This window comes from Mirounga leonina, unplaced genomic scaffold, assembly GCF_011800145.1.
Source record: "Mirounga leonina isolate KUSES-001 unplaced genomic scaffold, KU_Mleo_1.0 Mir_95, whole genome shotgun sequence".
Taxonomy (NCBI): Eukaryota; Metazoa; Chordata; class Mammalia; order Carnivora; family Phocidae; genus Mirounga; species Mirounga leonina.
In genome coordinates, this window is record NW_023270865.1 from 8,851,204 (window position 1) to 8,863,959 (window position 12,756).

General features: G+C 39.0%; 1 protein-coding gene across 2 annotated transcripts in view; it reads right to left on the minus strand.

The window, feature by feature from the left end:
* CTNND2 (catenin delta 2) overlaps positions 1-12,756 on the minus strand; it is an 893,404-nt gene that overhangs the window by 555,631 nt on the left and 325,017 nt on the right. For both annotated transcript variants that reach the window (XM_034998887.1, XM_034998886.1), the window contains exon 3: positions 5,995-6,107. In XM_034998887.1, coding sequence (XP_034854778.1) covers positions 5,995-6,107 — 113 coding nt within the window. The remainder of the gene's footprint in view (positions 1-5,994; positions 6,108-12,756) is intronic.

Genomic DNA, 12,756 nt, shown 5'->3' on the forward strand with positions numbered 1-12,756 from the left:
AAAGTTCAGTGATCATGCTTTTAAATAAATATATTTCATTCTGACAAAAAGTATGTGACTACTTGACTGATGTTTCTTCACCTCTAACTAATTTAATCAGAAATCAGCATTTTCTCTAAAATAAGCCTGACTTCTTTGTAAGTGTGGACAAGATTTTTAGACTCCGTTTATAGAATTGTTGGCATTTCAGCTCACAGAATTTTAGTTAATAAAGAGAATGACCTTTGGTAACATGTACAACATTAATTCCTTTTGCATCTACTCTCCAAAAAATGGCAGGCTTTCGTGAAAACTTGTTTGCAAGAAATTCAAAAGTTCATCTGCGGGGAAGAAAGAGCATCTTCTTATATGCAGCAAGCAATTTTTATATATATTATGTTTTGTCTTTTTAAATATATATAACTCTAATCAGAGTCTTGGGTATCTATATTATAAAAATGGTGAGGCTAAAGATGATTCCTTTATTTGGTAGTCCTATGCCACAGTAAATAATTCCACATTCAAACACCTCTACTTCTTAGAATCAAAGCCCAGATTATTTTGACATGTGAATCCAAATGCATACACACATGCATACAAAATAAAATGGGCTATACACATTAAACTTTTGAATGAAATATTGATGTTAACAAAATAAGATTCGTTTTTTCTAAAAACATTCATAGTTCAGCTTATTGTAATATATATCTAGCACAACCAATTGAAAAGCATTGTATACATTTTTCTATTACTCATAACTGATTATCCCCAACTGAGCAGTTTAAAACAATGTCCTTTTTTTAACTAACAGTTTTGTAAGTTTTGTAAAATTCAGGTGTGTGGCATGGTTGGGCTCTCTGTTCAGGGTCATATAAGGTTATCATCTGAGTTTCTGTTGGCTAGTTTCCTTTGTTGAGGTTCTAGGGAATAATCTGCTTCAAGTTCATTCAGGCTATGAGCTGAATTCGACTCCTTTTGGTTATAGCACTGAGATCCTCTTCTTCTTGCTGGGATCATTCTTAGCAGCTAGAAGCCATGTGCATTGCTAGTCACAGAGCTCCTCCATCTTTAAAACCAGTAATGGAGAATTTCTTACATGTCAAATCTCTCTAGCTTTGGATTTTTGACTTCCTTTATTTCTGAGCTCTAGACCATTGTTATAAATCATCATCATCATCATCATCATCATTATCATCATCATCATGGTTTCCAAGAGTCAGGTTTCTTTTAAGAAGAATCTGTAAGATAGGTCCAATTGTGATTTGAGCTCAAGATCTCTCCCATTGGGTCCCTACTCCCCATCGGAATCAGGAATATGATTAGTCATCTATTTTGATGTCTTTAAATTTTCAGTAACACTCAAGAAAATCCCCACACATTCTTTGAGTGAAGGTTAAACATTCCGTGGCAGGGAAACTCCTAGAAGTGTCAATAGAGTCTCATCCCCAATGCTTTTTTAAGTTCTAATGACCCCCAAGCAGGGGACACCTGGTCCAATTTGGACTGATCAAGAAGACATTCAGAAGGATGGGAGCCCTGGCCGAGTAACTGCATCCATAGGAGGAGGTGACCAAGTGAAAGAAGGCAGACAATCTAGATAGAAGGGATCACATGGTCAGAGCCCTGAGATGGGAAACAGTGGTGTGTTTATGGAAGTGGGAAAGAGTCCTTCAAGGACATGGTTCTGGTCTATGTATTACGCAGCTCAATCACACACCACATGGGGAACAGATTTGGGCAGAATGCAGGCAGAAGGATGAGCTAGAATGTTGTTACTAGAGTCTGTGGAGAATATGGCAAGGGCATAGGCATATGCAAGTCCTCAGACCATGGGACTGAGAAGAGCAATGCATGTGCCCCAGCCTCATAGGGAATGGATGGCTCATAGGGCTGCCAGACCAAGTTCATGGACGGGCCGAGAACTGAGGGACGGGCATGAGCCAAGTAATCACAGCTGGCCAGGGGGTTGAGAGTGAGCTACTAGCAAGGGGAATCTGATCATGACCCTAAGTAAAGGTCATCTGTATAAGTAATGTACCTGACTCAGGTCTGGCTGGTCTGAGGAATCAGGGAGAAAGGATGGAACCAAACTTTCTAGTGGGAAGGGAGCAGGTTCCAACAGCTTGGAAAGGACTGGGCTGGAAACAGTGAGGAAAACCAAGATAGGAAGGATATAAGGTACATGGTGGATCTAGAGTTGCAGTAAAAAGCACCAATAATTCCTCTGTAGAAGAATAGCAACACTTAACAGCTCATTGATCTGAATTCTGGAAGCTTCAGTACCCATGTGGATGTTTAGCAAAGTCTGTGAAGAGTTGGAGAGATCACCATGTTCCTATTTGCAGCTACTTATGCCATGGCTGAAAGGATGCAGGAGCTGATGAGATACAACGACAGATAGCTCCAGCATCCCCTTCTCCAACTTCTCAGTGTCCTCACATGTGTCCTTTGATTGACTATTATAATGTTGACTATTACAAATGCATACTAATAGTTTTTCAAAGAGTTTCAACTGTCAATGTGACAACCAGGAAGAAGGTCTTAGGAATCAGATGGAGAATTTCCTATCATCAATAAAAGGCAGGGAAACACCAAACTCTATTTACTAGTCATTTTTACCACTTACATAAAAAGTCTGAAAGATACTTGATTTTGTTTTATTTCCTCTAAGAAGCTCTCTTACCCCTCCCTAGTATCCCTAAGTAGGAAACAACATCTACATTATCAAAGACTTCTTTACCTGTTCTCCTTTTTCAAAAAATTGTTTATATTCTATTTTTAAAATTTTTAAAAATATTCTTTTTGATGTGCTAACTAGGTTAGTCTATCCTGCTTAATAAAGACTTGAATTTCCAAAGGAGCATTTCTGAACCCGAGAAAACAACTAGGTTATGATAAAAAAAGGAACAGTGGAAGCTATGTATTAGACTTTCCTCCAGTGAATTATCAGTAAATTGCTCGTATTATTCAAGTGCAGATTCATACATTAGAGATTTCCAATATACAAAATAATCAGGCTTAATGAAAACTGACATTATATAGCTATATAGCAAAGAGAAATAATTAGGTAGTATCATCTGCACTTAACACTATCATTTAGTACATTTTTTTACACAGGATTATTTTATTTATTTATTTTTTTATTTTTTAAAGATTTTATTTATTTATTTGACAGAGAAAGACATAGAGAGAGAGGGAACACAAATGGGGAATGGGAGAGGGAGAAGCAGACTCCCTGCCGAGCAGGGAGCCCGATGCGGGACTCGATCCTGGGACTCCAGGATCATGACCTGAGCCGAAGGCAGTCGCTTAACCAACTGAGCCACCCAGGCGCCCTTTACACAGGATTATTGATTGTGTATCACGGGCTGAGAGCCAGGGATACAGGATATAGTATAAAGAATCAAAAGTTGTCAGGGGATAATTTTTCTGTCTACTTCAGTAGTTCAACATGTGTTCCATTCAAGATACTTCGGACCTAAGAAAAGAAATCAATTCAATCAAATCAAATGAGGGAGGAGGAAAGTTTTTAAGAATTGAAAAGGTAGTCTCATAGATAACAACCTCTGAAATGCAGCCAGGCCTAATGGTAAGTGAGCAGGCTTGTTTGCCCTTCAGGAACAATATGGTCTCTCTGTCGGACTACTTTCTGTCACCACAGATCCCTCCGCTGGCACATAACCCACACAGTCACCATACCCTACCGCCTACCATCAGATGTCACCGATTTTAGGACACTTTCTTCACGTTCTCAAGAGTAAGACCAGTTTCTTACAGGTTGGTCACTGGGTGAATCAGATTATCTGTTTCTGATCCACTCAGAAGTTGGGAATTGAGGCACAGGATACAACATGGTCCCCTAGACCTGTGCCTACCAGGGGCTGGGGAGGGGATGAAATGAAATAAAAGATGTATAGTACGCAAAAATATCACACAGCGAAGTAGAAATATGAACTGAAAAGGTAATCTGATAAACAGTGAATCAGTGGGTTTTCAAGGCAAAACAGATGTCCAATTCAGTGGTGTGTATGGACCTAGGAACATGACAGTCTTAGCTTCTCAGGAAGTAGGAAAAAAACCCACCTTTAACCAAAAGCTCTTCAAATAAAAAAAAGAATCAGATGGGGAAAAAAAAAAGATGTATAATCTGTGCCTTGGAGTACAGAAGAATTCAAGACCCAATTTGCATACTGTTTTTCTTCCAAAATGTGGTTTTAATTTTGTTATTATAAATTCTTAATACTTTTTCTTCAAAAAAAATTATGTTCAATTAGCCAACATATAATAAAGGAGGGCACTTGTGATGAGCACTAGGTGTTATATGTAAGTAATGAATCACTAAATTCTACTCCTGAAACCAGTATTCCACTATATGTTAACTGACTAGAATTTAAATAAAAATGTGAAGAAGGAAAAAAAAAAGCTCTTCAAATATGTACCCCACATGTACTGAATCAAATACACATTTCTAAACCTTATTTTTCTCCTTGCCTTAGTCTCACCATCTTCTTAGTCTCACCATCTTCAACTAGTCAACCTTCTGAAAACAATTTCATGTAAACACAATTCACTTTTTTTTTTTTGTCCTTTCTGCTTTGGTTAATTTGGGTGTTTGGCAAGTCTGTTTGAGGAATCACAATGTACCTATTTGCAGCTACTTATAACCTAGGTATTTGGATGCAGAGGTGGATATGCTTCCACAGGTCCAAAATAATGTTTTGCAATAGAAAGTGATATTCCATCCAAGTAAGCTAGCCTAACAAGAGTACAATGATATCCATGTAGATTTACCATTGCTAAAGAAAAAAAAAAAAGAACAATGTTAAAAGACTGATGGCAAGTGACTGGAATAGGAAACATTCTGACTACAGATGTACTCTTACAATGATAAAAGATTTTAGAGCAATAGGTACAAGGACGTTTTAATTCTTTTGTCACAGCAGGTGGCTGTAGACTCCAGGAGGAGGAATCCCCGCCTGACTTCTATCTACAAGAGGCCATGTGACCAGTTTTCACCAACAGACTGTGCAATTGACAACGCAGTTGACAATGAGGTCATCAGGGATGGCACAGCTCTTAAGAGAGAAGCTGGGTCCTTAATAACCGTAGGAGGGAAAGCAGAGAAGCCGCCCCCTGACGACCATCCACTGCCTCTATCTGTTGAATGAATGAGACACAAACAGCTATTGTATTAAGTCACTGTAATGCTGGAGTTGACTTGACACAGCAACTGTTTCTTTAACTAAGACACCTCCCTAAAGAAGCAGAATCTCAGAAACACACTGTAGAACAAGATAACAGGAAGATACAATGCATTACTGAGAAATGGAAGTTGTCTTGTGTAACTTTGTTTCTTTCACACATACACATCACATACTCATATTCACACACACACATACACACACACATTTTTAAACATGAAAACATGGTCCTAGGGTCGATAATTTATTTTGTGGTCAAGTGATTATGTTTTGTTTTTAAACATTTCAGAACCTCAAACCAACCCCTAATTGAATAATTATTCTATCTCTGAATTCGAAATATTTTTACACAGGAGGATGGCATGCGTGGTGGGTTATCTGCGGTGCCATTTTGTAACTCAGCATCGTACGTTAGCAAACAAGACAGGTGACATCTAAATGTTCTCTCTTTCATTTCAGGAACCTGCAACTCTGGCTCATTTAGAAATAAAGAACCAAAGCAGAGAAGCAGCTTTGATATGGCATCTCCTGATTTCCATGAGTTGACTCAATGCAAAGCCTTCCTTTGTGTAAAATTATGCATAATTTGCATTCGGGGCAGGTGTTAATTTTGTTAAGAAGAGTTTCAAGTACAAACCAGGCCATTTTGGACACCTTTTGAACATCTTAAATCAGATTGGTTACAATTCCCTTCCAACGTCTCAATGAATGTTCCAAATGCACTGCCAGGTTTGTAAGGAGAAGATAAACACCACGATTTACTTTCCCTGGCAGCTCCAAGCACAGAAGTGTAAGGAGGCAGCATGCCCGGTACCTGATGCTGCTCATGCTGCCCGTCTCTGATCCAAGCTTGCATCGCTCCAGTTGGCTGGCGACGATCTGGCGTTCTGCCTCCAGCTCTCGGGTCAGTCTCTCAAACTGTAATTCCTGAAAGAAAGCCACCAAAAAGATTAATTCTATCATCTATTTGCAAAGTGGAATTTACATCAAAATGACACGCGATGGTCAAGGGGAAAAAAATGCGATGTGCCAAGATGTCAAATTTGAGAAGCAGGGGATGTCGTGAAATCAAAGAAGGATTTGCAGTTCAGACAGACCTGAGTATGTACCATAGTCCTGGGGCCTGCTGGATGCAGGGCCTGTGTAAGTTATTTAATCTTTCTAAATATCAACTTCATCATATGTAAAATGGGTTGACAATACTTATTTCCTAAAGTCGGGGTGAGGACTCAATGGGACACTGACCATGAAAAATTAGCCTTGGCTATTGTTTGGCAGATGGCCAGCGCCCAACGGATATTAAATTCCCCTGCCATTAAAATTGTACCATTCAGTAAAACATTATAAGAAACAGTTTTTTTTTTATCATGTGGAGTACTGTGTTTATTCCCTATTGGCCTTCTAGCTGCCTCTCTCTACTAATTCGAGCCTAACATTACTTATTACATATTGTAGACTGACAAGAAGTAACGCTTAAACTTATACTTCTGTAGCCTTTAAATTCCAGCAGAACGGGAATGATACTGATCCTTTATAGCCTAATTACTAAGTGAATATCCTTTGAGATATTTGCTGTATCGCCTTAAAAAAAAAAAACCAAACCAATTAAACCAATGAAGAATGCTTCTACAAATCTGCCTGAAATCCACTGTTAAAGAATCAACTTTAATGAAAAATAATTCAATCAGTATGTCAAGTATCTTAGCTGTTCCAATTATAGGACTTTTGTACCACATTTTAATCTTTCTGTTTTATTTTCCCATGCACTTAAGTTTTTTAATAAACGTAATTATAGCAAAGCCTGTATTTTAACTAAAAATGTCAGAAGAAGTTTTTACAATGTAATCAAATTACACTTGATTTCTTTAAAAAAACAAATGATCTGTACAGTTATGTTTGGGGTATGGGAAAACAAAAATGCTGGAAAATACTGAAAGAACAGGTCAGTGTGGGTGAATGAAAACGCCCAACATTGCAGAGATTTGTCTTCTCAGGAAAGATGAGTTTATTTGCTACCCTAGGACACTCTTGGGTGATACCTTTCAAAAGTAGGACCTGGTGTGTCCTCCACATATATTAAAATTTCCCTTGTTCTCTTCCACAAGAGCAGACTTCTTTTCTGTTCACATTATTTTGAGGAACTAAGTAAGAAACACTTTACAAGGGGAGCCAGGGTGGATCAGTCAGTTAAACACCTGCCTTTAGCTCAGGTCATGATCCTGGAGACCCAGGATGGAGTCCAGCTTCAAGCTCTCTGCTCATCCAGGAGTTAGCTTCTCCTTCTCTCTCTGCTCCTCCCCCGACTTGTGCTCTCTCTCTGTCTTGCTCACTCTCTCTCTCTCTCACAAAATAAAATATTTTTAAAAAGAAACATGTTACAAATGAGAGCTCAACTTTTTCCTGTAAAGTTCTAAAACTAAGGAGGGGTGCCTGGGTGGCTCAGTCGGTTAAGCGTCTGCCTTTGGCTCAGGTCATGATCCCAGGTCCTAGGATCGAGTCCAGCATTGGGCTCCTTGCTCAGCGGGGAGCCTGTTTCTCCCTCTGCCTGCCGCTCCCCCTGCTTGTGCGCTTTCTCTTTCTCTCTGGCAAATAAATAAAATCTTTAAAAAAACTAAGGAAGCATGTTGTTGTGGGAGCTCACATCTTTATTCTTACATATTCTGAAGGACAGCAAAGATTATTTGTAAGGAACAAATACCAAGACCTCTACCAGAATGCATGTTGTGCACCTAACCTCTGTTTCTTCTCCCAGCAAGTTCTGCTTTTTTGGGGGCAGTTCCTTTCCACAAAAAATATGCAAGTTTTAGAAGATTTTCATTTCCAGGCTTTATAATATATTTTATCTCAAATCTGTCATAACAGAAAACCAAGCTATACTTTTGGATTGGTATCACCTTAAAAACATAATGTTTAAAGATCATATAGCATTCCTCATAGGTAGATGGAAATTCATTATGTGTAGTACCTAAAAGTATTTTAATTAGTCACATATATGCGCCTGTTTTAAGTAGTCCAATACGGTGAGACAGTGCACAATCTGGGTCATGATTTACAAACCTTAAGCTTCTGTTGGGACAGACACTGCCCTTGGGGGTGCCCAAATAAGGCTGTGGCCACACTGCATGTTTCCTCCACATCAGAGTTATGGAGGGAGGTGACAGGAGACATTTTCTCATGCAAGCTGTCTTCCAAACACAGTCACAATTTCCAGTGCTCCTCATCACTTTGTGTAGATCTGTATTTCCATCTGGCATCATTCTTCTGCCTGAGAGACTTCCTAATGTTTCTTTTGGTGATGAATTCTGTCAGCTTTACATGCCTAATAACACTCTTTTGCCCTCATTTTTGAAAGACATTTTGTCTTCTCGTTTGTACTGTTTCTGACAAAAAACTATGGTATTCACGTATTTGTCTCTAGAGTGTCTTTTTTTCTCTGCCTCCTTTTAAGATTTAAGGTGCTGAACAACTTGATTATAACGTTCCTTGCTATAGTTTTCCTCACGTTTCTTACGCTTGGGGTTCACTGGGTTTCCTGGATCTGTGGATTTAGTTTCCTACAAATCTGGAAAGCTGTTAGTCATTAATTGCTCAAATTGTTTCCCCTTTCCCCACTAACTCCCCTCCTTCAGTGACTACAATTACATATATTATTAGGCCACTTGGAATAGCCCCACAGCTCATGGATTCTTTTCCCATTTTTAAGGTTCTTTTTTTCTCACTCTGTGTTTCATTCTAAATAATGTCCATTGGTGTCGAGTTAATCAATCTTCTCTGCAATGTCTAATCCACCTAATTAATCCTGTTGAGTATATTTTTATCTCAGACACTGATGAATCAAACATCTCTAGAAGTTTCACCTGGGTCTCTTTTATATCTTCCATGTCTCCAACTTTATGAACACGGGGAATACACATATAAAAACTGTTTTAATGTTCTGATTAGCTAATGTTATTAGCATCTGGGTCAGTTTCAACTGATTGATTTTTCCCCTCAGACAGGCCTTGTTTCTGCTCCTCCTCATGTATGGTGATCTTTGGTTGAACATAAAACATTTTGAATTTTACCTTATTTGTCCTCTGGGTATCTTCATATTCCTATAGATATCTTAAGTTCTGTTCTGGGGCACAGTTGCTTGGATGCAATTTGATATGCTTGAGTCTTGCATTTCAGATTTGTTTGGGGAGGCAGAGCAGCATTTAGTCCAGGGCTAATTATTCTACGTTACCCAGGTGGATCCTTTGTAAGTACTCAATGTCCAGTGGACTATGGGGTTTCCCAGTTTGGCTGGTAGGTGTGGGCACATATTTCTGGCCCCTGGTTGGTACTATTTCCTCCCATCCTTTCAAATGGTTCTTTCCCTTACAGACACAGGCTGCTCAGGTCTCAACTGAATAGCACAAGTGGATCCTCTGTAGATCTCGAGGGTTCTCCTTCTGAGCAGTGATCACCCTTCTTCTATTTTGCCCCACAAATTCTAGTCCCTCTTACGTCCCTGGACTGTCAGTGCTGTCTCCCCAGTGCAGGGAGTCCCTTGGACTCTGCGGGTCCCCTTTTCCACACTGTTGTAGCTGGGGAAATTGTAGGCCCACCTTATTTGCTTTGTATCTCTTAGGAACTACCTTTCTTCACTGCTTAAAGTTCAGAGTCTTGAAAGCTGTGTTTCATATTGTCTGTAGGTGTTGTTGTTTCAGATGGGAGGGTATTGTCAGGCTCTGTTACTCTATTTTAGCTGAAATCTGGAAGATTTTTAAGAATTCACAATTTTCCTCTGTGTTTGATGTGCAAAGGTGTATTTTCTGCCATATTTAAAAACTCATATTAAATGAACTACTAACCAGGCAAATACATAGGTTTTTACATGTTATCTTCAATGTTGTTCACTATTATAGGATTAAAAACAAACGACTACCTTTGGGTGACTTGTTTGTTTTATTTACATGATGACTTTTTAACTGAACTGACATTTTCTCTATTAAGGAAATGGTTATCAATATGTTGGCTTTTTAAAATGTCCATTCAATAAATGTTTACTTTGTCATCGTGTATATGAACCAAGAAAGTAATTAAGTGAATTTTCCCCTGTGCTTTGCTATGGAATACATAGTAAATGTCAAGGTCCTCAAGGAGCAAGGAAGTTTCTCTTCATCTAAAATCCTGTGTTTTATTAATATAACAACACAAAACATAAAATTGGAAACAATTTTTTATTGAGTACTTACTATTGAGTGCTTAATTTCTAGGACCATATATAAGGCAGAAATTTTTGCTGCTGTCTTGCCAATGTAGCTAGTGTCTAGAGCAGTCCTGGCACATAGTAGGTGCTCAATAAATATCCGTTAAACATATGTGTCTGCACGGAGCTAAGCGCTTTACACGCATTGCCTTGTGTCATAACACTGCTGTTTCCTAGGTTCTGTTGGGTTATTTTTCCCTACTTTACAAAAATGTTAATTAAGATGAAAGTCTTAGCCTCGGCCAAAAAAGAAATTCTTCCTTCAAAAGCAGCAAAGAGAATGAGATAAAGGATGTTGTTTAAGAGATCTGGGCATAGAGAAGGGGTAACTTTAAAGAAGCTAATGAATATTGGATGGACTAAATCTTCCCTGTACTTTCAATTCTTTTGTTTTAGAGGCCACCGAAGTCCATTAACATAGAGCGCCTGTGATGCCAATATAAACTATGAATTTCATTCATACTCATATTAAGACTCATTATTTAAATAACTTTTCTTTCTTTGAACTCTAGAGACCAGGTTCTGAAATGCCTTCGGTTTTTTCTCACATTACCGTCATTTCCCACTTTACCCCAACTCAAGGGCCTAAAAGCTCTTGGGGAGGGCTGATCTCGCCATAGCATATCACTGGGGTTGGGAACTCTCAGGACCTAAGCTGGGTCTAGTGTGGTTTTTATGCCTGAAATTGGAAACTGACCTCAGAATTGGTAACTAGAAGAGCTGCAACTGTTCTTAAACTCAAGAGACGTGTATGGCCTAAGAGCATCCACAGAATCATCTAGGGCACCATCACAACAATGAATGAGCTTCCACTCCACTGGGGCTACTTAAACTGTGGTGTAGGTGGAAAGACGACATTCTCCAGTTCTAACTCAGTTTGATGTTTGGAGGGATGACAGACCTCTCAGGATTGAATAACTCCCTGGGTTTCTTAGAGACTTTGAGGTAGAAGAGCATTCATGAGAGCAATGTTGCTAATAAGGCCAAGTGAGTACCCAAGAAATCAACCGGAAAAATAAAAGTATGTGGATATATTTAGTGAAATTTGTAATACTGGTTGAAAGTGAATACGTGTTATTAAATTAATTCAGTGAAGGAGAGACTTTAAGGAAAGAGGAGTGAAGAAAGGGGTGCCTGGGTGGCACAGTCGGTTGGGCATCTGACTCTTGGTTTCAGCTCAAGTCATGATCTCGGGGTCATGAGATCGAGCCCCGTGCCAGCTTTGTGCTCAGTGTGGAGTCTGCTTGAGATTCTATCTCCCTCTCCCTCTGCTCCTCCCCCACTGCACGTGTGTTCTCTCTTTCAAATAAATAAATAAATAAATCCTAAAAAAAAAAAAGAAAAAAAAGAAAAAAGAAGAGTGAGGAAAGATCTTTGAAGGTTTTGGGTTTGGAGTATAGATGGAACAAAAGAAGCCAAAGTAAATAAATAAACAGGAGAATAATGGTGGAACAAAGACCACTAGCACGGTCTTCTCCTGGGCAGTTTCAGTGTAGAAGTGGTGATGTAAACCAGGCTCTAAAAAGTGATGAAACCAAAAGTACAGGAAACAAAAGCAAAAACAGACAAGCAGGATTACATCAAACTAAAAAGCTTCCTTTCCTTCTGGCAGAGGAAATAGCCAACAGACTGAAAAGGCAACCTACAGAATGGGAGAAAATATTTAAAGGTGTTAATTTCCAAAATACATAAGGAGCTCATACAATTCAGTAAAAAAAAAGGGGGGGGGTACAAAGTACTTGCATTGACATTTCTCTAAATAAGACACAGGAATGGCCAACAGGTATATAAAAAGGTGCTCAATATCACTAATCAAGGAAATATAAATCAAAACCATAATGAGATATCACCTCACCCCTGTTAGAATGGCTATTCTCAAAGAAAACAAAAGATAACAAGTATTGGCAAGGATGTAGAGAAATCAGATGCCTATATGCTATTGGTATGAATGTAAATTGGTTCAGCCCCTTTGTAAACCAGTATGGAGATTCCTTAAAATATTAAAAATAGAATTACCATATGATCTAGGAATCCCACTCCTGGGTATATATCCAAAAGAACTAAAATCAGGATCTAAGAGAGATATCTGCACTCATTTTCATTGCAGCACTATTTTTTTTTTTTTTTTTTTTAGGAGGGACAGGCAGGAGAGGGGGTGAGGCAGAGGGAGAGGGAAAGAGAGAACTCCAAGCAGGTGTCACGCCCAGTGCAGTGCCCAACGTGGGACTTGATCTCACAAGCCTGAGATTATGAACTGAGCCAAAATCAAGAGTCAGACACTTAACTGACTGAGCCACCCAGGCACTCCTTTTGCAGCACTATTCACGATAGCCAACACATGCA